This window comes from Eptatretus burgeri, chromosome 11, assembly GCF_056783735.1.
Source record: "Eptatretus burgeri isolate ZD-2024b chromosome 11, Ebu_testis_v1, whole genome shotgun sequence".
Classification (NCBI taxonomy): domain Eukaryota; kingdom Metazoa; phylum Chordata; class Myxini; order Myxiniformes; family Myxinidae; genus Eptatretus; species Eptatretus burgeri.
Genome location: NC_140971.1, coordinates 35,016,187 through 35,042,829, shown reverse-complemented (window position 1 = coordinate 35,042,829; position 26,643 = coordinate 35,016,187). Strand labels below are relative to the sequence as shown.

Sequence of the window (26,643 nt, the reverse complement as noted above, 5' to 3'; positions counted from 1 at the left end):
ACACCGTCCACTGCTCTTATGCCCAATCAACAATCCGAACTCATTTCGATGAATAATTTCTATTAAATTATTAATATGTTGAGGATTAATAAATGCAGCATCTCTTGTAATTAATTAATTAATTAATTATTTACATATACATACGTATTACATCGTACATTCGACATGTACACGCTTTATGACAACGTAGCCCAAGGTGTACGGGTTCATCAGGGTCCGGGGGAACCGGTGACCGTTTGGAAAGGGAAGGAGAGACCGCGGCGGCGCGAAAATCGAACCCTCCGGGCATGTCCGGGCTTGTCCCCTCGTTTTCCTTTCCAGGGGTTTTCCGGGCTCGGCCGCAGATCGCGTGTCCGCAGATCCCGTGCCCGCGCTTTAAATGCGCCCGAGCGTCCCAGCGATGGACCACGCCGTGTTGGTCACTCCGACGGGAGCGCGCTCCGCACTCGTGCGCCTCTCCACGCTGCTCTACCTGATGCGCGTTCCCGGGGCGGTCCCCGAGTGCGATGGGCACGGCGACGGCTCGTACCCGGTGTGCCGCTGCGGAGTGGAGTTCGCGCGACTGCTGGAACTGGAAGGGACGCGTGAACAGCACGAGCTCCGCACGCACTACCAGCGTGCACCCAACGGCCGGTGGTGAGTGCTCGCACCGAAGCGCTGTATGACTGAACCGACCAGGTACGGATCTACCGACAGCATCCCGCACAGCCCGAAATATCCTCCACGCAACTCCGCTGGAGACTTGTTATCCGGGATGTATCGGCATTTTGAGGCAGGGGGTTAAGCGTGTACATATATATATATATATATATATATATATATATATATATATATATATATATTTTTATATATATGTACAAATAATGAATATATATATATATATATATATATATATATATATATATATATATATATATATATATATATATATATATATATATATATACACTGTATATGTATAAATTCATACGTGTGTCGGTATTCATGTGTATATACTGGATGTAAACGTGTGCATATGTATATGAACGTGTACATGTGTATAAACGTGTCAATATGTAACATGTACCTGCATAAATGTATATATACATCGATATACGTGTTTATTTTTATTTTAAAAATTTGTATATATATATATATATATATATATATATATATATATATATATAATACTTTATTATATATGTGTGTATGTTAACTTGTAAATATGTACATATAGGTATACAGTCCACACTGTATACTTTGTGAAGAGTAGGTGAGCTATCACCAACACCATGGCCAACTTCTAAATTCATGCCCAAACTACTGCTGGGAATGCAATGGCTAAAACACCGAGTCCAACCCTCGCCAAGATACTGTTTCAACACTGATGCTCTGGAACAGAGTATGGTATCTCAGAATGTATATGTGAGCACAAATATATATATATATATATATATATATGTCAATATCAGAGATGCCCGCACCTTGTGCGGGCAATATGATGTGGTTACGAACACTGGGGCCAATTCTATGGGTCATCTGGGCCATGACAATGCTGTGTCACTCAAGGTGTGCCTCCTTATTGGGGATCACTGCAGAGATGACCAGGTCAATCTTCTCTGGCCTGATATTGTTTGGAGTGAGCCAAGTGAGAATGTGGGCATGTGGAAGGCCTCTATTCTGATACTCAATAGAATACAGCTTCGTCCTCAACACGCCAAAGACACCTTTCTTTACGAGCTCCATGGAGCTTCTTGTGCTTCTGACAAAAGACGCGGGCAATGAGGTCGGGCCGGTCTTGTGGCTCTTGTGCTGGAAGCAGATTGTCAACTCCGTATATCTGGCCACTTTGGCTTGCAAGTCATTGTGATAAAAAAAGTCTTGCTGCCCAAAGCGTCACACCATATGTCATGTATTGTATATGTATTGTACTTGCAAGCACAGAAGGCAGGAGCAATCAATCTTCTCTGCCCACCTTGGTGGGTAATGCGCTGTGGCACATTCTTAGAAATGCACTTTATAATTTTTGTCGTTAATGAATGAAATTTGATTAATCACAACATGTACTCCACATCATCATTTTGAGAAGATTGCATTATACTGGACAAGAAGCACCTGCTCCCGAAAGGAGCGGCCAGTGGCGTTGTATTATTATCCTGATTCAAATGTGTAATTCAAAATGCTTCTCCAAAATACCTCTCACTGTATTATTCAAAACACCTCACTGCCCTGGAAAATATGGGGACAGGAATACTGTACTGTGAAGGGTGGGGTCTTATAAAACCCTCTCCGACCTGGAGCAGTGTTACACAATACACGTTCACATCGGGAATTTGCATCACCCCTCCCCCCAAGACCACTGGCAAAGATAAAATTGCATTAATTGGGGTCATACTGATCCTATGTAGCAAATCTGGATGTAATTGGCCCAGAACTGTAGGAGTAGCGCCACACACACACACACACACACACACACACACACACACACACACACACACACACACACACACACACACACACACACACACACACACACACACACACACACACACACACACACACACACACACACACACACACACACACACACACACACACACACACACACACACACACACACACACGCGTGCGCAAATTAAAGTAAAGATTATGAAGAAGATAAAGATGATTTGTCATACCGGCTACCACTAAAGGTGGTGCTATTTCTGCCATATACTGTGTTCGTGTGCGTGTGTGTATTGCTGGTTGTTATCTCCATTTGTGGGTTTGAGGAGATGGAACAAAGTCCTCCCAGGACTCAAAGTATCCATCTTCACTTCAGTCAGGAATCACAGTTCATGATGGACCAAGCTATTCAACTTTGTTGTTCTCAGAGTTTTGTTCTGAGGGCTCTTTTCAGGATAGTCACCGAACCTAAGACTGCCTCCATTTGTAGTTTGTTTGTGGTCATATTGTTGTGGGCCAGGTATTGGTGATGAGCACGACCGCTAGTTGGAGCAGTAGAGTCGGCTCCACCAAACACCTGGAATTCAGATCGTTACACTTGGATAACTCCAAAGGTACGGGTCCCTTACATGACCGTGAATCGTCAATAAATCAACCGCGTGGGCACAGGGTTATTTGCCAAACTTCAAAATACCTAGAGGCCCACGTGGCGAGCTACCGAGGAATTCACACCCTCGACGGGGCTCGAATGGGGGTGAGTCGTTTCCATGCTCGACCCATGCGTAACACGAGCGGATGGTTACCGAGGTTGGGTCAGTCCAAATGTACATCTACAGCAGCAACGGCCTTTTTAATCCACCAACACGCACCGTGCTAAACCAATGAAAGATAGGACAAAGACGAGCTGAAACATTCAACAAGAGGGGTATTTATTTACAATTAATCGGGTGAAGAAACACGGAAGGGCGGCGTTAAACCGACTATAAGAAATGAAATCAATGTACAAGCAAAAGCACTTAACAGTTCCTACTTCAAGACAGGGCCCCAGACGCACACACGCGCACACAAATACCCAAAAGAAAATGGACCTTCCCGCCTCGTGCAGTTTGGCCGAGACGAGCGAACCAGGATGAGACCAGCCACGTCGAGATGCGACCAGACCAACATCGAGACGAGACGAGATCAGCGCCAGCGAGATGAGAGCAGACAGGGCACAGTCCTCCTCCTAGCTACAAGCTGCTACCCCATCCTCTCTGATTGCTTGCTTCCTCCGCGCTCGTCCCGACAACCACCACACTTCTTTTTCAGGAGGGAGGGGCTTCTTCTCCCGACCACTCGCCTCCCGATTGGTCGGACCCATTGCGTGATTCCCTGGCCGTCCTCCATTGGGCAGGCCCGTGGTAGGCGGGGCAACTCCCACCCCTCTGGGCAGAGTTCCGAGCGGAGGCGCTTGTGGCTCCGCCCACCTCCTCACCTCTGGCGGCCACGTGCCTAATGGCGATGGTGCTGAGTTGGAAACGGGGTGGGTGAGACGTCCGCTCCTTGCCGATTGGCTTAGAGGGACGCCATGCCTATGATAGGCTCTGCCCACGCGCGCGCTTGCTGGCGAGTGCGCGAAGAATGCCGTGAGCGTTATGGCGTCAGGATGGAGCGAAGGTGTTGTTGTTGTTGTTGTGATACGGGGTGTAAAAATGTAAAAAAAAACCCTAACTATCAAAATAACTTCGCAGCGCATGTATGTAATTCCCATTAAACACAGGTAGGGGGCCCTAACTAGAAAAAACTCACTTACCGATATATCTGTTCTCTGAGGACCCTGACTGTCGTGTGCAGTAAGCTTCCAAATTCGTAACAATATTACCGCGGATGGTTTTCAAAATCTCAATGAGTTTCTTCTTTATTATTCCTGTTGCTCCAATTATCACTAGTGGTGCAATTTCAACTTTCTTCAGCTTCCAAGATCTCTTGATCTCATTTTTGAGGTCCTGGTATTTGGTCATTTTCTTCTTTTCTCCATTATTTAAGCCAAAATCACTGGGTACTATTATCTCAATCAGCAATGCTGGCTTTCCTTTTTGTTCCTGAGAACGATGTCTGGTCGCAAGGCTTTGTTTTCTATGTTCATGCTCAGTGGGATCATCAGGTGGTACATGAGCATGACGTCCTTATTTCCAATGACTGCTTTGGGGTTGTGTTTCCATGAGTTTTCTGGAACTGGGATGTTGAATTTTTTGCAGAAATGCCAATGAACCACTTTGCATACTTTGTTGTGCTGTTGTGTGTATACTTGTTCTGATAATAGTTTTTTGCATCCCGAAAGCAGTGACCTACTTTCGGGATGCAGACTATTACTTTTTGTCACTGTCTTGCAGAACCTATACTTGTCCATCTGGCTCAGTTCTGCCATCTTTTCAAATCCATTGGTGTAGTGTCTTTCATCTTGAGCATTTATTTTTTATTCATTGTCCGTCCCAGTTGAGCTGACCTCTTAGCCATTCTAACGAGCCTTCTTTGTCAATCCCAACTCAGTCCAATTCCTTTTTGTAATTTCCTGCTCTTTTGTCTTTCTCCCAGTTGTTGATGTGTATTTGTTGATATTTCTTTTTATATATTTATTTTGTCTTTTTTTTGCAATTTTTCGGGCTTTATTTGTAACTGTTTCATTTTCCTGTGTGGTATCTTTATGTGCACCTGTTTTTGGAAATTCATTGCAAGGTGAGTTGGGGATACTTTTTCAGGTTTGTTTTGTTCATGCTTGTTTACAAATTGAATCCAATAGTCTGTTGAGCATTTCACATACTCATTTAGTCCTACACTCATTGTTCTGTGCACCTGGCTGAGTTCCATGAGATCGCTCCCTCCCTCTCGTCTGGGCAGAAACATTCTCAGGATGCACTGGTTGTTGTATAACATTTTGTGGATGGTAAGGAGTTTTCTTGTTTTGATGTCTAACGTATTGATTTCTGATTGGGGCCAATCTATTATTCCATGGCTTTATTGCAACACTGGTACTGCGAGTTGGTTTATGGCTTTGATTTTGTTTCTTGGATATGTTTATGTTTTTTCTCTTGAAGAGATAAGTTTTCAGGATCAGCTTCATTCTACATAGGTATTCTTTGGCGATTGGCTTGCACATTTGTTTGTGACATATTTGGTGGCCCTCTACTACTTCGAGGTACTTGTATGATGCTTCGTTTTCTCAGTGCTGTATTGTTGTTTCATGGTTAATTTTTATGTTGGCTGTTTTTGTTGGTTTAGCTTCTACAAATATGGACTTGGCACACTTATCTATAGTGGGGCAACTTAGCATAACAAGTGTGCATTTTGTGAGGAAAGCACCAAATTTGGCAAACTAGTAGCCTATCATATTATGAACAGATTTGGATATTGGGCCATCTCAAAATTTTTGATGGCAGTGGAAAATGGCTGCCACAGCCATCAGCGCCTGAATTTGAGATGGCCCAGTATCCAAATCTGTTCATAATATGATAGGCTACTAGTTTGCCAAATTTGGTGCTTTCCTCACAAAATGCACAAATGTTATGCTATATTTAGCTAAGTTGCCCCACTACTAATGCAAATTCCATTTGAATGTCCTCAGAGAACCGTTTTACTAGTTTTAGTTGTTCTGTCAATTTTTTGTCAATCAGTGCGAAGAGCTTTAAATCATCCATGTATAGTAGGTGTGTCACCTTTCCTGTTTCTTTGGATGTTCTTCTATTGGTTGCGAGGGTGTATCCACATCCTTGTTTGTTGATGAGGTTACTCAGTGAGTCCAGAGCCAGACAAAGCAAGAGGGGGGAAAAGACTGTCTCCATGGAGGATCCCATGCCATATCTTCACATCTGGTATTTCAATATTTCCTTCTGAGTGCTGTCATATCAATGTGGTATTCCAGAGCTCCATCGCTCTCTCTCTCTCTCTCTCTCTCTCTCTCTCTCTCTCTCTCTCTCTCTCTCTCTCTCTCTCTCTCTCTCTCTCTCTCACTCTCTCACTCTCTCACTCTCTCACTCTCTCACTCTCTCACTCTCACACTCTCTCACTCTCTCACTCTCTCACTCTCTCACTCTCTCACTCTCTCACTCTCTCACTCTCTCACTCTCTCACTCTCTCACTCTCTCACTCTCTCACTCTCTCTCTCTCTCTCTCTTTCTCTCTCTCTCCAATTGATTTTGTATATTTGCATGCATTTTATCATCCATGTATGTGGAACGTTTTTGAAAGCTTTCTTATAGTCTATCCAGGTGGTGGACAATTTGGTTCTTCGCATTTTGCAATTTTCAAGTATGGCCTTGTTCCGTAGTAGATTGTCAATTATTCCCTAACAGCCTCTCTAACGTCCCCTTTGTTCTGCCTCCAAACCTACTTGTGTTAGGTGATGGGACATAATTTCTGCAATGATTCCTTTAGAAGTTTGTATGTTGAAGGTAGGCATGTCATTGGCCGGTTATTTGTGAGGAAGTTGGGTTTCTTCAGGTTTTTGGAAGAGAAAGGTGTTTCCTTCTGTGAGCCACTCATCCACTGCCTTTGCCTCTTGGATCAGTTCATTGAATGTCCTGGCGTAGTGATTGTGGAGAGCATCAAGTTGTTTTAGCCAGAAGTTTGGAATTCCATCTGGGCCTGGGCTTTTAAAGTTTGGCATTTTTTGAAGTTGTTTTCTCATTTTTTTTTTCTTCATCAATAATTACTTACTGGGGGAATTTCCTCATATCAAGATGTTGCTTCTTATTTTGCAAGTCTGGGATCCATTCTGCATCTTGTTATATTCCTTTCGATCTTCAAAAATTCCTTTCCAGAATTTTTATAGTTTTTCTTTTTCAGGGGGAGTTGACACATTCTGCTTTTGTTTCCCTAATTTGCGGTAGAATCTCTTCGGGTTACTCTCAAACATGTGGTTTTGTTTTCTCCTGCTGTGTGCTTCCCCATGTTTTTTTTTTTATCTTCCTTGCTATCATTTCTATTTTGAGTTTGTTTTCAGCACCCAGGCACTCGAGGTCTTTGTCTTCCATTTTGTATTTGTCTTTTTTCTTTGGATTCTTTTTTTTTTTTAAGTTTTGGGCTTTTGTTTCCTTTCCTGGACTGTTGTATCTGACCGACTTCCTTTCTTCGTTGCTCTCTTTGTGTCTCTAATCTCTGTTTCCATGGTGGGATTTGGCTTCTATTTGTAGGGTCTGTTTTTTTTTCTCTTCTGGTGTTGTTTGCCCATTAGTTTTTCTTGAATGAATAGTGCTGTTGCAAAACACACAGTATTGATTTTTTTCAAGGTGGATGATTTTGAAATAATTTCACTAATTGAATGGTTGGTCTGCCTCACTAAGATTTTTGTCCCTTTGTTGTTTTCTATGCGATGGAGTTTCGGTCTCTTATTTTATCAGTTTTATCTCTTCTATTTTGTTGGCCAACTCTTCTTCCAACCTACGCTGCTCTTCATCATCTTCATCCTCCTCCTTTCCCTCATTCTTCTGCTCTTCCTTATCTTTCTGCCCATCACCATCCACCTTTTCCACTATTTTTCCCCTTCTTCTGTGCCTGAGTCACCTGGTCCTTGTCTCTGAATCGGTCTTGCCTCTCTTTCATAGGGACACCTTCATTCTCTCCTTTATGTCAGGGGTTTGGCCCCCATCTCGTTTAACAGCCAAAACTTGATCTCACATCATCTTGGCCAAATCCCTGCTATCCGGTTTTTTTTTTTTTTACCTTCAAACAAGGACTTATCTCCCCTTGCTCTAATCTTTCTTGCCACTTGTTGCAATGCCCAAGATGTAATTTCTTCTATTCTATCTTTATCTAGATATCTTTTAATTGTTGAACAAACCTCAAATTTATCAAGGGGGACTCTCTCTGCCATAGTAGCCAATTTCACTTTTTCAGCTGATCCCTGAACCGCTCACCCCTACCTTTCCTCCCCCATGCCTCATGTATGGAATACATTCTGCAATGGAGCATTAGCTCCTTCTCTTCAACACTCCAGGTTTCCATTTGTAGTTTTATCTCTGGAGTGTTGTCTTTGATGGTGGAGAGACAGTTAAAACCCTTCCAGCTTCTTGCTTTGGTGCATAATCATCTCTTTGCAAGGTGATGTTTTTCCTCGCTTGAGAAGGTGTCGTCATTATTTTTTTGCAGTACACTCTCCTGCAGCTCGGAGTGGCCGCACAGACATAGGGTTTCCCCTACAGGAAACCTGTGACTCTTTGCTTGATATATTTTTCTCCTCTTTATCAACACAAAATGTTCCATCGTTTCCCTGTGCCCCCATCCTCATCACCTCCTCCCATTCGACTGAAGGCCCCTCCGTTCAGGGACTCGCCATGCAGCTCACCCAAGACTCTAGATTGTGCACGAGTCACACAGCATCGCACTCCACTCACTCCCCCCCCCCCATCTTCATTGCCAGGACTGGCATCTGCCATCAGGGTCGACACCCCGGAATTTCCCAATGCCACAATCGACGCATCACCAATAGTCCAGGTAAAATAAGGTTTGATCGGGAACAAATTGCAACATAATTTTTTTTTAGCACAATGCATTTCTATGAGGTCCCCACAACACCATACTAAAAGTCCTAAGAAATCCCTGTTGCGGAAATACGTCTAATTTGCATAAATCCAATATGGTGGCCAATTATCAATATTGTGCCATATCTTTGCTCACAGATGACATATTTGAGTGATTTCAACTTCTTGAATGGATATTTTGTATATAAGGATGCATTTAGCATTCTTTTAAACTTCCCTGGAACAAAATCTCATCTGCATAAATCCAATATGGCTGCCAAATATCAATATTTTGCCATATATTTACTCTCAGACAACAGGTTTGAGCGGTTTATATTTCTCGAATATTTGAGGGGATCAAAGGCTAAATTTGGGATAGTTTAATATTTTGATTGGATGAGTTTAAATAAAATGATGGATGAATTTAATAAAATCCAATATGGCCACCAAATATCGATATTTTGTGATCAAATTTATGACAGTCACTTCTTTGATTAGTGTTTCATTGCAGGCATATTCATACCCGACTGAAGATGCTCATCAAGGTCATCATTATTGTCATCAGTGAAATCTGGTAGCTGTGAGTTGGCACAACTTGTCCCACGGCATTCTCCACAAACAGCACTGCAATGCAGATTATACTTTCTGCATGTGCACCTCTTTGTATTACAGTCCGTTTTACAGTTACAGCAGATGACATCCAGTAGTTTTGATGCGGCTACAAGCTGGTCAGTTTGTATTGGCAAACATTGTCCATCCACCATGTGCCATCCCCACTCTTCCGGCTTCATATTGATGCTTCTTCCTTTCCACTCCATCATCTGATAATATACACGGAGGCTGTGATACTTTGCAGCTGCTGAGGTTGGGGGAAGAGTTTGAGGTGCTATATGAGATGTGCTCTTGGAAACCTTCTCACAAAATCGCCTGTATCGAAAAGTGTCCAGTCCTTGTTCTTTGGCACCACCATATAATGACACAAGTGCTTTTTCTCCTGCTGCAATAATGTCCTTTTTTGCCACATGTCCTTCTTGGCTGGACACCTTAGCTTGCTGATGGAACAGGGCAACACTCTTGATCCTCATTCCTGCTAAACCCTTTTCCAATCCAAACAGACGAGAAGTTGTATCGTAGCCAAGGATTGCATGGATAAATAACACATGGTCACAAACATCAGGACCAAGAAATTTCTTAGACTGCTGTATGCACCATATCCTGGTCTTTTTTGCTGATTGCCTGGGCTCTGGGGCCAGGAACAAGTCATGTGCATCCAGTTCAGCATGATGCAGTAGGAGGATGAGCAAGTCCGTGTCATCCCCTATCAGGACAGTGTCTTTGATTCTAACAGATGCAACAGCTGTTTGGACAATGAGCACATCAGCATCATGCTTTGCATGATCTATATTACACCCAGCCCACTCTAGTTTGTCACTAAGATAAACAATAAATCGCTGTTTGTTTGTCACATTTTTCAAGAATTCCTCCTTTTTGGACTGTATAACCATTCCACCAGTGAAGTTTACTGTCATGCCTGAACAAGCCCCTGTCCTTCTCATGTGCGTGGCATATTTTGTTGTTGGTCCGTCTTGGTATCCATCAAAGATAATGGTAGCAGCCCCATATTTATGTGTAACATATGTGACATGAAGCTGACTGACACTCTCATATGTGGAACCTCTTGGCCATGGAAGACGATGAAGTAGCGCACCACCATCGAGAATATACTGGACATTTCCAATTGGTTCTCGTTGCTCCCCTTGCATGGTCTTCCAGAGAACATCGGCAAGGACAGCCTTATTGCCCTGCAGGGGAAGGAAGGAAGATTCAAACAATGCTGGGGGGTAACTACACAGTTCATATTTGAAGAGTGACTGTAGATCTCCACAGCGCTCCCCAATGGTTACCAGTCTCTGGAAGATCAACTGTGGATCTACCTTCACAGATTCTCCTTTGATCTTGACAGTTGATCTTGAATTAAGTGTCACCGCTCGATCACATTTCCGGAAGGTGAACTCTTCTACAGATTTCCCAACCATGGATGCTAGAATCTTTTCTCCAACTGTTCTTGATCCTTCAACGTTGACTCCTTCTTGGGCTGTCATGCCATTTGCAATGTTAAACAGGGATGGATCCCGTGCAAATGGATCTCTCTCCCTGAGATAGCTGATAAGATCAAGGGTGTCATTGACATCTCTAGCTTGTCTAGCTTTTGACAGGTCTTTGTGCTGGTCACTGGTTTCAAATGAGATGCCACTGAGCTTCTCCATGGCCTCATTGATATTTGTACATGCTGGCATGGAAAGGACCCACACCAAACGCTGAGTTTCTGTCATTCCTTTTCCTCTTGTCAGGCCTCCATGTGTCTTTATACTTCTCATCAGCACTTGCTCAATTGTGAGATCCGTGGATAGTCCTGCCCAGTACCTATCACTGCGCCTCACCACATGGTATCCTTTCTCAAATTGCTGATGGACATCTGGATGACTTTCTGGCAGATTAAGCATCATTTGCCAGTATACATATATGCAGACTTTGCAGATAGCATGTGTCCAGATGCTGCAAAGTATGGTAACATTTCTTGTACTGATTGAAGGTGTAATTTCCAGTTGCCTGTCCGCTCAGCTTTAAGAAATCTTTGCAGGATGTCCACCATGTTCAGATACTGCACCCAGAGTTTTGCTGTCCGCATAGTCATCATTTCTTTCTTCTCATTCAGTTTACTTTGGAGTCTTCCTAACACCTCTTCTGAACACACTTCTTCTATAGTAGAGGTTGAAGATACTGTTCTGTCATAGAGTTCTGCTGCTGCTGTAAAATCGTTTATGAAAGTACATGTATCTTGTTGTACAGCTATTGTCCCTACACAATCTGTCTCACGATCTGCACTTGCTACCTCCCCTACATGGTCCACTGTTGTCTCCCTGGTTGTAAGTAACAAGTATACCAACTTAATATATTAAACATGTTAAAACCACCCATTAGGAGCCCCCTGGTAAGCTGGTTAGTTTAGCATCTCATATGTATAACTTATTTCTGTAAGAAAATGGGAAATCTGTCAATTTGATGTTACCTATGTAATTAATTGAAGGAATGTAATAACAATATTCAAGCTTTTTACAGGTTACTCACCTTAATTGTCCTTTCTTGTGTAGAACATGATATCATCCATGTTGGAACTTCCATTGAAACAGCCAAAAGGGGATTTCCCAGGGATTCCCCCGGATTGCACCATTAAGTGAGGGGTACCTCAGGGGGATTGTAAAATAGCAACATATATCATGATGTATGTAGAAACAACAACATAATTAACCTCAAATTTGACCAGAGTCCACCAAATATTAGTTTTGGGTCAAGCCATTTTTATTGCGGATATCAAGGATTGTAAGGAAATTATATTTGGTGGTCAGTTGGAATTATGCAAATGAGCTTTTTATCTGGTTAAATACTGTAGTGTCCTAGATGCATCCAATGAAATTTTTAAGTATTGCAAATACATCCTTGGATCCAAAGATCTCATTATAGAAATTTAAATCACTAAAATACATCATCTGAGAGCAAAGATTTGGCAAGATATTGATATTTGGTGGCCATATTGGATTTATGCAAATGAAATTTTGTTCCAGGGAAGTTTAAAAGTATGCTAAATGCATCCTTGTATACAAAATACCCATTCTAGAAGTTTAAATCACTCAAATATGTCATCTGTGAGCAAAGATATGGCACAATATTGATAATTGGCCGCCATATTGGATTTATGTAAATTAGACATATTTCTGCAACAGGGATTTCTTAGGACTTTTAGTATGGTGTTCTGGGGACCTCATAGAAATGCATTGCGCTAAAAAACAATTCTGTTGCAATTTGTTCCCGATCAAGTGAAAAAATGGGCTAGATTGCCTGGACTACAAGGTCCGCCTCACAGCGCTGCCCCGACTCACACATTACAGAGCCGTGCACATTTTTCTTTCCTCGTATCCACCTCCCAGTGGGCCCCTTAACCGTGACCATGCCAATCCTATCCTCTTTCAAACCTTTGCTTCTGGTGCCCTGAGTTTCACGTGCTTCATCGGAGCCACATCTGTTCACAAAACATCATCTCGATCTATTGGACTGTTTAGCAGATTTTATGTAGGGAGGGTAGAATAACAATAGAACGCATTACTTATTGGATATGTACGTTCTTTGATGGCATAGCTAATCAAATCTGCACTAGCCTAAACACCGATCACCTGACAAAGGCCCAGCAGACCAACCTGAAAAAGCTGTTCCCGCATAATCCACCAGTCAAATTTGAGCAAGTTTAACTGCAACCAAACAATGTGGATTGCGGCGTATTTGCAATCGCCTTTGCGACATCATTGGCTCTTGGTAAAAATCCAGCAGAGGAGCAATACGATCATTCCATGATGCATCCTCATTTACTGGAGATTTGCAAAAATAATAACGTTCAACGTTTTCCAATGGTTCCATCTGATAATATTGTAATTTCAGTAATCTCACAGTCAACCAAGATATTAGCATCGCAATATGTGTCTTCAGAAGGTAGAGGAAGGCCAAATGAGAAAATTAGGCATCCAAAAACATTACGTTCAGCACTTGCTGAACAAAGAAGAGTTGCCTCTGCGAACTAGCAAACTAAGATTCCGAGGGTACACAGGGTCGCTGGAAAGAAATACAATTCTGAGAAACTGGAGGTACATCGGGCGGAAGTGAAAAGATAAATTCTGAGAACCCCGAGGTAAACATGGCGGCAGTGAAAAGATACAACTCTGAGAACCCGGAGGTAAACAGGGCTGTAGTGCTGAAATATCAGTCGCAAAACCCGGAGGTGCGTAGGGATAAACAGAAAGAAAGGTATGGCATGCAATCTTTTATACAGAGCCTCAGTGTCAACACCATGTGTATATCAATGAGTGAGGATCTGGGAAACATATTACCAATCAAATAAAAACCAAGTGCCTTCTATCACCAGATGTATATAAATACCCTTTCTGCCATGCAGCTTTATTTGAGGAGGAAAGATTGAGAAAAGAGTGGTGTTGTGGGTCTGGAAAATATCACGTAAATTGTCTTCCGGCACTTCATGTGCCATTCTATGAGGACGCCTATCCACGAAAGAGCCTACACGAACCTATTTGCATTCTCAGCACTTTGGGGGTCACATGTGGCTTTCAAAGTCCACAATACGGTGGCTTCTCCTGAGTGAAAATTCAAGGAAGAACCCATCACAGGATTCTCGATATAAACCGGAGATGCAAAGTAAATAATACAGCTCTACACATACATGATGGTAAAGAAACAACATGCAATTTCAAAGAATGCACCTTTGTTTCACCTCCACCTGGGCCGATTGTTACAATTCCTTTATAACATAATTACATTTTAAACTACAAGGTGCCCTACAGAAAACCATGAAATTTGAGATTTTGAGATTTATTTTGCCGTATTTTACCATATCAATAAACTAACATATAAATTTTCTAACCGTTTTTTAATATTTTGTTTCAGAATGCAGCGGTTATCAAATTTTCAACGTTAGGTGATTGTTCTCTTTAAGAAAGAACATCCAACTTGGGGACTGAAGTTTAAGTTTGCTTTTGTTTTGTTTTAAATAAACTGTACCAAATTTCCTGGTTTTCTGTGGGGCACCCTATAGAAGGGCAATTAGTAGAGCGCATGCCTCTGCCACGTAATGCCTGAACCACGAGAACATATCGGGTCCACTCAATACATTTTTGAAATATCAGGCAATGTATTGTTTTTGGCCCAATCTCTCAATGGTGAAGAATCACTTCAAAAGTTAAATAATTTTTGCATCCAGGTGTGGATTCAGATCTTCACCAAAATCGAATGAATTCTTCCTTGTCACACACCCAACATGTCCACCAAGTTTCATCCGAATCTTTTTGAGATATCGTGCGATATATCATTTTAGCGCGATCTCTCAATGGTGAAGAATCACTTTTAAAATCATCACATCCAGATCCGAATCTGGATCTTCACCAATATAGCATCAATTCTTCCTCGTCACACACCAAACGCGCCCACCAAATTTAATTTGAATCCGTCCACAACTTTTTGAGATATCGTGCTATATATTGTTTTTGACACTATCTCTCGATGGTGAAGAATCACTTTAAAAAATTCCAGTAGTCGAATCCGGATCCGGATCTGAACCAAAATATAATCGGTTCGCCCTTGTCACACATCGAACCTGTCCACATAATTTCATCTAGATCCGTCCACAACTTTTTGAGATATCCTGTACACAGCCAAACAGACAGAAAGGGGTGAAAACATAACCTCCTTCACCTTCGGTGGCGGAGGTAATAATGATCAATGCAATTTTTTCTATTTCATTTGACACCACATTTATTTCATAGCTCTCAACTAAAATCGTTTTTCAAGAGCATTTATACCTCCCCCAAGGAGAGTTTGAAACTGCTTTTGCTGCATGAAGTCTATAAGTTTAATTTTATGAACATGTTTTGTGATTGGAAGGGAAGTTTAAGTTTTCCATGAGTTGTGTCCATGGCCGTATTGTAGAGGTGGCCTTATAAAACGAGGGTTGGCTAAACTTGACCAGGGACAAGTCAATAAAATTGAAGGCCCGTATTCTTGACAGAGCTTCAGGGTGTTCACAAGATGTCGAGAAGCATTTAAGGCGAGAACCAATCCGACATGGATGGACCATTCCTGGACAGATCGATGCATCATACTCGACTGGAAGTGGCATAAATTCGTAATCTGTTCAGGGCGCTGGCGATAACTAACCTACTTTTTGTGAAAAACACCATGGGATTTTAACATCCACCAACTAACAGTCCTGGCAGACAGGTCCTCTCGATTAACGTCCTTCCAAAAGACTGCACACATATTGATGTCTCGTCCTGCCTGCAAAACACCAGGGTGACATTTTTACAGTTGGGTTATGGACAGAGAATGACAAAACTTGGTGGGTACGTTGGATTTGTGACGAGGACAAATTGACAAGATTTTGGTTCAGGTCCAGATTCAGATCCGGCCTATCAGTGGGATACAAAACGTGAAGTGTTCAGCCTGGCGGAGGTACGCTCTCTACCGAGTGCCATTATAGTTTCGTTCAAGTCGTCGTAAGCCACACTTTTAACCGCACTCTGAGCACATATTCAGTTTTACTTTCAAAGGCTCTCTTTGTATGAAATAGATATTTGTGAACAAGCATGCTTTGATTAGCTCAGAGAGTAAGACAACCAAATGACAACAGACCTGATGTCTCGATGGACGGCCCGACGGACGTCTTTTTATACTCCGCTACAATTCCTATGCTTCGTTAACGGTTTTCCACTTATTTTGAAGCCTTGTCGTTATTAATTTTTTTTACATATTATTCACGTTACTGTTGTGTGTAAATTTTGGGAGTTAATGTTTGCTTTGGTAAAATATCCACCGTCGCTTGTTGATGCGCTTCGGGCACATATTTGTGTAATTTTTGTTAACGAGGTGTAATTATCAACAATATATTCAAAACACGATCCACGTGATCATGAAAATAACAAGAATCCAAGCTGTGTTTAATTCAGTGTTTAAAATTCGTTTAGATGAAAATAATGTTATGAAATGGCTCATGAGTGATGTGCCTAAAAAGACATTTACGGAAATGTTCCAAATTCCACGAAGAAAAAAGTAATAAACTTATACAATGGGCAATGCACAGTGTGTCTCAGAAATCACTACGAAGCGTAATCGTGGACCAGCCAACATTGGATTTTACACTTTTGATGAAATTGTTTGTTCATAGCAGGCAACCTTGCGAGATCAATCATTCATCGGATGAGGAAGAAAATGTATGTGGATGCCACCCTCAATTTTGAATGTAAAGGTCATTTTCAAGGTCAAAAAAGCTAAAAATGGGTATTTTTGGATTTTGCATGAAGTTAAACCTCATTCAATGTATATAATTGTAAGAAAAAAAGAAAAGTAGATGTACCCAGCCTTTGTAATTATCATGTTAAATTTTACTTCACACACTTATTGTATCGTGTAATGAAACAAAAGAGTATGTTTTTCATGAAACGTATGAAGACGTATATAGATAGTACAGTCGTTGTTTAATGAAAAATTATGCTTCGTAACACTTTGGCCATTAGTGCGATGTCGCAGCGTGCATTAATTATGCTTTAATGTGATGTGGCTGTGTTGAACCAACTGCGTGACAATAAAAGAAGGGAAAAATAAAGTAAGAAGGGGGAAAGGAAGAAGGGAAAGGAAAGCTGACCAACAGTCCATGTCCTGGACTTTCCATCCGACGATGCAATGCAGAGGTTGCCCGCACTCCTGTGACAGAAGAAGCATCCTGACACTTATCAATGTCTATGTGTTGTTTATGGCACTTGATGATGTACGCAGGATCCATAGCTATTGCATATCAATTCAGGGTTTATCCATCAGGTGTTCAGGGGTCCTGACAGTTCCTGCCTATAAATGAAAAGACACAACCAATGTTTAAACCCTGTACTAAGGTAGGCCACTGGTAAATCATAATTGTCCATTCATCAGACTGTGGAGCAAACAGAAGCTAACTTTTCCCCACCCTGGGGAACATGTCAATATATCAGGGCAGATCCAGGATCCATGTCTGCTTAAATCCAGGACGTGAGGATTAAAATTTATATTACGCAAGCCTAGAGACCATTTAACACAGCACCCGGTAACCTCCGTGAGCCTGATTTGCATATTGATTACACGGCCATGTCTCAAAGGTTTCTTAAAAGTGGTTGGCCAAATGATGACGTGCTGTTCGTCTTTGCCGCTGATTTCTAACATTCTAAATACCAGATTTCGAGCACATTTGATCGATTCCGACATGTGTATGAGCAACAGCAGTCACAAAGTGGGGTTTTGGCATAGCAATTGTCAATCTGTGATGTTACTTATGCTGGCATTTGCAGCCCAAAATTATGCAATCTGTTTATGTTCATAACTGAATTTTTAACTTTCAATAAAGATTGTACATGCTTTACGTGCTCATTTGCATTGAACTGTCCGTTAAAAACTAACATGCTGAAATAGTTTACCAACATGTCGGCTGCTTCCTTTGGAGCTCAATCCTATTTGAAAAATTTTGTTTGTGAAATGGTCTATTGTACACCTGTTTTACACAACAAAGATTGAGAAATAATTTGCAACTTATTTCTATAAACCTTTCTATAATGTGTCCAGTTAATCTTGACACATCTTTCCAACAAACAGATACCTACTTTTTGTCATGGAGACTCACTTTCGATGTGATAATTGCCTCTGTTATGTAGCTTCAGACACTGCATGATCACTGCACAATGCTGCCATGTCGGAAACAGCTGTTTAGCTGACTGCTCTCATACACTAACAAATTTGCCACAAGAGATGGATATAGAATGCATCATATCGAATAAAACCATTGTTTATTGCAAAAATGTTCAATGTTTCAATTTTAACAGTGACAGGGTCGTACATTGTATTTGTAGTGTTCACATCCTAAAACTAGAAAGGCAATCGGTAGAGCGCATACCTCCGCCACGTAATACCTGATCCACGAGAACATATTGGGCCAATTACATTTTGAAAACATCATGCTATATACTGTTTTTGGCCCTATCTCTCAATGGTGAAGAATCACTTAAAAAAATTAAATAATCCTCAAATCCAGATCCGGATTCGGACCTTCACAAAAATTGAAAAATGTCGTCCTTGTCACACACCCAACATGTACACCAAGTTTCATCCAAATCCGTCCACAACCTTTTGAGATATTGTGCTATATATCGGTTTGGCCCTATCTCTCAATGATGAAGAATCACTTAAAAAATTATCAGACCTGGATCCGGATTCAGATCTTCACCAAAATTGAATCGATTCTTCATCGTCACGCACCCAACCTGTCCACACAATTTCATCCGCATCCGCTCACAACTTTTTGAGATATCCTGTACACAAACAAACAAATGAAATTGCTCGTTAAGCAAGGAATTGCCGGAATAACTTTGTCATATCTCCATGATCTCTGAAAAAACAAAAACCTGGAAATCAATTCGCTTCTTATAAGTCGATAGTGCTACTGTTTAATGAGTTATAGCACTTAGTTTGGTCATGATCATGACTTGGAAGTCAATCGGACTTGAAATGGCGTTTTTATTGCAATTTGAAAGTTTTTACCCGACCCCCCTGACATTCGACCCCCGACCGCTAAGAAGGGTGTTGGTGTGACACCCCAATGAGACATATGGTTGGATGCAGAATTGGAAGATGCACATTTCGGATTTGGTTTAAAGTCGATATGACCATCTTAACGGACGTTATTGCGAAAATAAAAATTTCGGTTTTTCGGTGACCTTGACCTTTGACCTAGATTCACCAAAAACGACAAGTGTCTAAGTTGGACCATGGCCGACGTCTGTACCCAGTTTGGGCATGATCGCTGAAACAGTGTGGCTGCTACAGGGTAAACTAACACACAAACAAACACAGACAGACAGACAGACACACACAGAATGACACACACAACCAACCAACATAATTGCCGAAATCTGAAGGATTCCGGCAATTAACAAACAGGCAAACAAAAAGACGTCGTGCAGAGCACGATACTTGCAAAATCCATAAAACAAATTCGACCTCAAAAATAATTGGCAGTTGAAGTCAATGACCAAATATGCAACTCCTCTTGAAATTTCAAGTCAATCGGATGAAAATTGACAATTTTAGAGGAGGAGGAGATTGGGACCACACTCTGTGCAGAGCGTTGGTGCTGTTTAAGCAGTCTCCTTGGCTATTGGGCACAATCCTGGATGGGTCACCACTCCGACAAGGTATACCAGCATGCTGGCACTCATTTTGCCGACCTCAGAAGGATGACAGGTCGAGCTAACCCCGCGGGTATTAATTCAACAGCTGAGCTGGATTTGAACTCAGGACCCTCGGATCCAAAGCCCACCACCCTAACCATTAAGCCAACACCAGGCATACAGTTTTAGAAATTTGGCCCATGTTGACCTTTTGGCCCATGTTGACTTCAAAAATAATTGGTGGTTGAATTCAGTGACCTGATTTACAAATCCACTTCAAATTTCAAGTCTATGAGATGAAAAATGAGGATTTTAGAAATACTTCCTTCGTTGTTGACCTTGGGCCTATGTTGACCTCAAAAGTAATTTGCTGTTTCAAGTCAATAACGTGAAATATAAATCCTCTTCAAATTTCAAGTCAATCGGATGAAAATTGAGGATTCTAGAAATCTCACCTGTTGTTGACCTTTGTCCTATGTTGACCTTTTGACTTCAAAAACAATAGGCTTTGTCCTTATGACAAAATCTACCATATGGTGAAGTTTCATGAAGATTGGTTTAAAATTGTGACTTCAAGGCGACAAAGACAGACAGACAGACAGATAGATATAATAAGAAAATCGACTGACCAATATACTTGAAAAATCTTCGATTTAGAAACAAGTTAGAAACACACAGAAAGGGGTGAAACATAACCTCCCTCACCTTCTGTGGCAGAGGTAACATGTTCACATATGAAGATTGGGTGTGGACACAACTTTGATAAGCACGATAAACACATTTTGGGGAGATCACACTTTTGTGTTTCATTGTGCCATACAGTTCTGTGTAAGATAAAAGTTTACCTGTGAATTATACAGTATAGGCTGGGTAAATATACAGTATAGTAAATATCTTTAATGGAAAGATCTATCGAATGTGGTCTAAATTAAGGAAAAATCCCCAAAAATACATTTTGAGCTTATTTGACCTTTATGACCTTCAAAATGACCCTAAAATCCACAACTGATGATGGCATCACCAACATTGTTGGTAATCCAAAGAATGATTGATCTCGCATGGATGCCTGCTATTAACAAAAAAATGCCGTGAACATTTTTTCAACAGGACTTCTCCATGTTTGGCTGGTGTACTAAGACTAATGGAACATATCTTTTAAACATGTAGACCTTAAGAGCCCTCACCCCATTTAGACCCATTCGATATTTTTGACCCCTTTAGACCATTTTAAACCTTTTATACCCTTTGAACCTTTTAATACCCTTTCGACCCCGAAGACCCTTTAGAACCCTAAGACCATGTATTGTTACGAATTTGGAAATTGTTCACACTCAACATTCAGGTCCTTTAGCTCAGTTATCTCGGTAAGTACGTGTTCTATAGATAGCTCGCCTTCCATTGTTTAATGGATAAATCTATGTAAATGCGCTGTGATTTATTTTAATCGTTAGGGTTCAATCAGAACAACAACGAAGAAGAATGACCCTCCTCCGCAAAGGAGAAGAAGAAGAACCCTCCCGTCCCGAGATTCAACAGCGTAAACAGGAATGACGGTTGGGGCGGGTCCGGCAGAAAGCAAGGTAAACAGCCCCCACCCGTGGTTGTGGGGGGCGGCGCACGAGGGTGAATGAGACACGCTGGAAGCGAGGCAGGGCTGAGAGGGATAAGAAGGGGACCCTCTGCCTGGCTCGAGGGGGTTGTGCTGGTGCTGGTTCGGTTTTTGCTCTGCTTCGTGGTCTGGTTCAGCTGGCTCTTCTTGGTTTGTGGAGCTCTTCGTGGTCTCTGCTTGGTTCCCGGCTTAGTGTGACTCCTTGGCCTCATCTTGGTCAGTGGTTCTTCGGGGAAGCGACGCATCTCTGGGAAGGATCGGCGCCTCGTCTCACCAGCACGTGTTCCGGAGCGTGAGGGGATCCGCCGGAGCTCGGAAAGGATCGCAGCTCGCGGTGGCTGGGACCAGCTCGCCCTTGCTGGTGCCTTGTCTGAACAGCTGGAAGGTGCAAAGGTCCCAGATAGGTCCTGGGCTTCAGCTCGTCTGTCCCTCCGAGCTGAAGTCCATATTAAAGGCATCAGCCACCATTTCTTGGGAGTGTGTGTGTGCGTATGTGTGTCCGTGGGCCCGTCTAACAAGTAGAAAACTGTTAAGTGCTTTGTGTGCTGTATATAATTGCATTGCATTTCTTATATTCGGTATAGCTCTGCTTTATGTGCTCCCCTCATTTCCCCATTGCAGTATAAATAAACCTCAGTTGTAAAATGTTTTCAGCTCTTTCGCATTCCTTCTTTCATTGACTGAGCATGTTGTGTGTGAGGGATTAGTTGGCCATTGCCGTGGTTGCAGGATAATTCGGTCCGACGGTTCTCGGCGATTAAAACCGCTCGGGATCGCACACGGAACGAGCTCGCCAAGCGGCTCGGTTTTGTACGAGTTCCGTCGAGGGTGAAATTCCCCGGTAGTTAAACCACGTGGGTACTTAAATAAATTGAAGTTGGCAATCGACCCTACCTCACGTGGTCTACCCATTGGCGGATTTTGGTCTCAAAGTGACCCGTCTTCTCCGGACTTTTCCAGAGAAGTACGATCTGAATTCCGGGCGATCGGTCGAGTCGACTTGCGGCTCCGTCTGTCAGTCGTGTCGCGGCCGACGTGCCGGCACCGTAACAGTATAACCCTAAAACTTTTAAAGAACTCAACACCCCTAAGACCCCTCTGACCGCCGATAACCTTTAGGCCACCAAGAACCTTTAGATCCTGAAGACTCTTAAGACCCTTTATAACCCTAAGACACTTTAAGACCCTTAAAAACACCTAAAGACCCTTTTAGACCTCAAAGTTCCTTTTGGACCCTAAAACCCTGTCGACCATATTATGTCCCCAAAGACCCAATAGACCACAGTAGACCTTCTATCTGAAGGTCTTCTGCAATAACACTTGAGGTTTACCAGTCATCATCAAGATGGTAGACTTGAGTATCATTCGGATGCCTCCTAGCTTGGAGGTGATGTGTTGATATAATTTATGTACATGACGTCAGGGTCATATTATGGAGTCAGTGTGCTTCTTTGGTTGAATTTAATATTTCTGACTGCAAACCTCTTGACTGGTGATCAGCAGGGCAGAGACTGTGTTCACATGGCAAGCGACACTAGTTGCTGGCAGGTTGTGCAGCAAGCGCTATGACGGGACTCGATTTGTGCCTTGTTGCCTCATCAAGTTTGGGGGTTCGATTCAGTTATATATATATATATGTATAATTAATGTCATTCTCCAACCTGAGACAATTGCTGTGACATCACCGCAATAACGCAAGTTCTGTCTGTGGCTCCCGGAACAGCCATCTTGCAGCACCAATGACAAAAATGTATTTTCTGATACTGTCACAAGTGTTGTGTATGGAAAATGCAGTTACCGACCAGTTTAGTTCTTGTTAGTTCCGTGAAGTCATGCCGACTTCTGGTGGCATTCATGATTAGATCTCCCCAAACATCCCTATCCTGCACTGCTTCCCGAAGCTCTGGCAGAGACAGCTAGGTTGCAGCCTTTACCCCCTCCCCATCTCCCCCAACCCTTCCCAACCCCTTTGGGGGCCTATTCACATCTACCTAACTCATTTTGTCTTGTCTGCGGTCAATCGAGTGACACGTCACATTTCTCCTCATAAAGAGCAACTCAAAAAGGCAACTTAGAGCAGCTTGTTGCACTCTGTGATGGAGGCGTTTGGATTTGGATGCTAATCGTCTCACCAATCTCTCGTCTCAAGAGTTGATTGAAGCCAATGCAGCTTCGCAAATGTGGTAACCCGAATAACTCAATTAGAGACAGAGTGAGTTGAAAGTGTGTATTCAACAAGGGTGGGAAGAACAGGAATGCAATAATCACAGTGTTATTTACAATCAGAGAAATATGCATCTTGGGGATTCGTACAAATGGGAGATTCTTAAATAGCCTATCCTTCAAGGCCTCAACCATTCCACAGGAGAAGGACCAAAATCACAAGATGCAGAATGCCCCATTTCGGCCTATACGGGCACTGCAAGTCCACTGGGGTATGAGGACACAGGGTGAGCAACATTGATACAGCTGAAAACTCTCAATCACAGAAGTGGAAGGAAAAAACTGGAAACCTGGAAAGAGGTGGGCTTAAGGATTATTAATTATGGTGGAAAAGATCATTGTATTAAGTTATGTCTTCTCTTGTATTAAAGTATTTTTAAAAATTTTTTAAAAATATGTTCTTGTAGCCGATAATAAAAGCATAAGTTATAATTAAATAAAGTGCCACCAAAGAATAGCACCACTATAAGTGTGCATATGCCTGGTGTTGGCTTAAGGGTTAGGGTGGTGGGTTTGGGATCCTAGGGTCCTGAGTTCAAATACTGCTCAGCTGTTGAATTAATACCAGGTGGGGTTAACTCGACCTGTCGTCCTTGTGAGGTCGGCAAAATGAGTGCCAGCATGCTGGTATGCTGTGTCATTGGCGACCCATCCAGGATTGTGCCCAATAGCCAAGGAGACTGCTTTGGCAGCACAAATGCTCTGCACAGAGTATGGTCCCAATGGATGGATGGATGGAGGGATGGATAAGAGTGAATTGTCATACGGAGGGCCTGCAAAGATGACTGTCCTGTCTGAAATCACGTGTACATGTGAAATATCTTATGATGTACAATTTTAAAGTTTTACAGCGATACAACACTCATGGTAAAGGTTGTACATTTGTCACATGCAGGACAAGTCCATTAGGACATTTTTTGTGTACTTTTACATGAATAACCATCTACAAATCAGTACAGTGTGTGGAAATTCAACCTTGGACCCCAGCATCATGAGTTAAGTGCACAAATAGGAACATCAGATGTGTGTTTGTAAATATTTACTGAGTGCATGCCTCCTGCCCCCATCTTTCATTTTTGTCAAGCAGGTACACCTGCCAACGGTGTTTTGCTTGCAAATATACAGGCCGTGCTGTTCACCTCACCTGTGCTGGTGATAGAGATACTGTCTGTGGGGAATGCCTCAACCCAAACCAGCGTTATGACCCTCACTCGCTGGTCTGCGTTGACCGGGAAATTTCACACGATGGCTGCCACCCCATACCCGATGCCACCGGTACGCAAATGTCAGCCAATGAAAGATTCCCTTACAAAATTGCCAAACTATTCTGTAATGCTTCCAATATCAAAACATGGAACAAAATTATTTTGATGTTTTAGAAAATGAATTGTATGTTATTGAATTGTCAGTGCAGGAGAAATAGCGATGGGATTTAGAGCAAAAAAATAAAATAAAACCAAGACAGATAATTATTACGTTGCCTTAAAATTTGAGAAATAATTAAACATACAAAATTAACATACAAGCATGCCAATTATCTAATCATAATTTAACTACACCCCACCCCCCCCCCCCCAAATTTCTCCCACTTTCCTTCCACATCTGATCTTCTGTTGCTGCTGATTCAGCAACCACAGTTACTCAGCAGCGCTGGTTCATCCCTGCACTTGCAATGAGCTCACTGATTCTGCTCATCCTTGCGACACTCATCAGTCACATGATATGCAGACCCTTCCAGGGTCACTCATCAATTGAAGTTAGGCCCATGGACCATCAAGACACATTGTGACTCGAAGAGGGGCCTGGTGACTATGGACGCAAATGCATTAAATTTCCTGTTTTAAGAAGACCCACACTGCGACGATATCCACGAAGGAAGCAGCAGAGGTCCTCGGGTTTAAGCAACTGTGGTGAGGCTTCCAGAGAATGGGAAACAAACTGATTTGACTCTTTATATTACATCCGTGATGGTTGAATTTCTTCCATCTGATCTCTTTATGTTGCACCATAGAAGTTGGGGAATAACACTGCAACACTTATTTACCATTCTCACAATTATGCTCTCATTGCTTATCTATTATGTATCAAGAGGGTGGATTGTGCAGTACTGAAGGCATTCATCCAGTCATCTCACCTGCATTTGCTTTTCAAGATAACACATACTTTAGTCTCTATAGAACAAGTGTGCAGCTTTGCAAAAACTCTTCAGCAATATATCATAGTAAGTGAAGCATCATAGCTATTGAGAAAGCAAGTGATGTGAGTGGAGTGTAATGCAAGTTATAGACACAATGAATGAAATGGATGAACGAATTCAAATGAGATTTAGATATGACAGGAGTGACAGGCTGGACAGCCCTTTCTGCCCTTGGATCTTTGGCCCCAATGGAGTCGAGTTCAGAGACATCAGCATTGTTGGAGGCACTCGAATGAAGCTGAAGGAAATTATGTTTTGTCCCCCATTTGTCTTTTATGTAATTCCTTAAACGAACAAAGAACTTGTCCTTATGGACGTGTTGATTCCACCACTTTTATAATTTTGACTTTGTAATACCGGTCTCCACCAGGTGGTGCTATGCAATATACATTTACAAAGAGAGGATTGTGGTCCTCCTGTCACCCTAAACCCCAGGGACTATATATATATATATATGTATGTATATATATATATTTATATATATATATATATATATATATATATATATATATATATATATATATATATGTATTAATCATCAAAACATTATCGTATACATCGACATACAATCACCGGTTTTCAACTCATTCCACCCAGTGGTTTAGGAATGCATAAATTCAAATAAACAAACTGACAAACAAAGAAACAAAACGACACACAAACAAGTGGTCACAAACTGGTACTTGCAAAATCAGTTGTTGCAACCTTGCCCTTTGGACCTCAAAAACAATGGCATTCTTGCTTTTGATTGGTGAACCAATTCAGTGACCTAATATGCAAATTCTTTTTAAATTTCAAGTCACGAATAAAAATTGTGGATTTTGTAACTGACCTTTTGACTTCAATCGATAGTAGTCAGTGACCCAACAAGCGAACCTTGTTCAAATTTCAAGT

The 26,643-nt window shown here is 41.9% G+C and overlaps 2 protein-coding genes across 3 annotated transcripts; one reads left to right on the top strand and one right to left on the bottom strand.

Moving 5' to 3' along the window:
• The first annotated feature begins 204 nt into the window (after positions 1-204).
• Positions 205-26,227, top strand: LOC147016843 (uncharacterized). 2 transcript variants are annotated; one of them, XM_085845951.1, is made up of 3 exons: positions 205-636; positions 24,637-24,827; positions 25,181-26,227. In XM_085845951.1, the coding sequence occupies exons 1-3, from the start codon at positions 380-382 to the stop codon at positions 25,339-25,341; spliced, it is 609 nt and encodes a 202-aa protein (XP_085702077.1). In that variant the 5' UTR covers positions 205-379; the 3' UTR covers positions 25,342-26,227. The 2 variants fall into 2 exon arrangements, with proteins under 2 accessions (XP_085702077.1, XP_085702078.1); XM_085845952.1 differs by having other exon boundaries at positions 217-636; positions 24,640-24,827; positions 25,181-26,223.
• LOC147016844 (uncharacterized) lies at positions 8,840-17,313 on the bottom strand. Its single transcript, XM_085847704.1, is given in 4 exon segments — positions 8,840-11,428; positions 11,431-11,839; positions 14,050-14,192; positions 17,176-17,313. Coding segments are annotated over 4 exon segments (2,706 nt in total). The 3' UTR covers positions 8,840-9,412.
• Positions 26,228-26,643: the final 416 nt, after the last annotated feature.

Excerpts from the sequence above, each read along its gene's own strand:
- LOC147016843 (XM_085845951.1), top strand. The coding sequence starts at position 380 with ATGCGCCCGAGCGTCCCAGCGATGGACCACGCCGTGTTGGTCACTCCG. Across the intron at positions 637-24,636 it reads CGTGCACCCAACGGCCGGTG|CAGGTACACCTGCCAACGGT; the intron begins GTGAGTGCTCGC and ends ATTTTTGTCAAG. Across the intron at positions 24,828-25,180 it reads CCCCATACCCGATGCCACCG|CAACCACAGTTACTCAGCAG; the intron begins GTACGCAAATGT and ends CTGCTGATTCAG.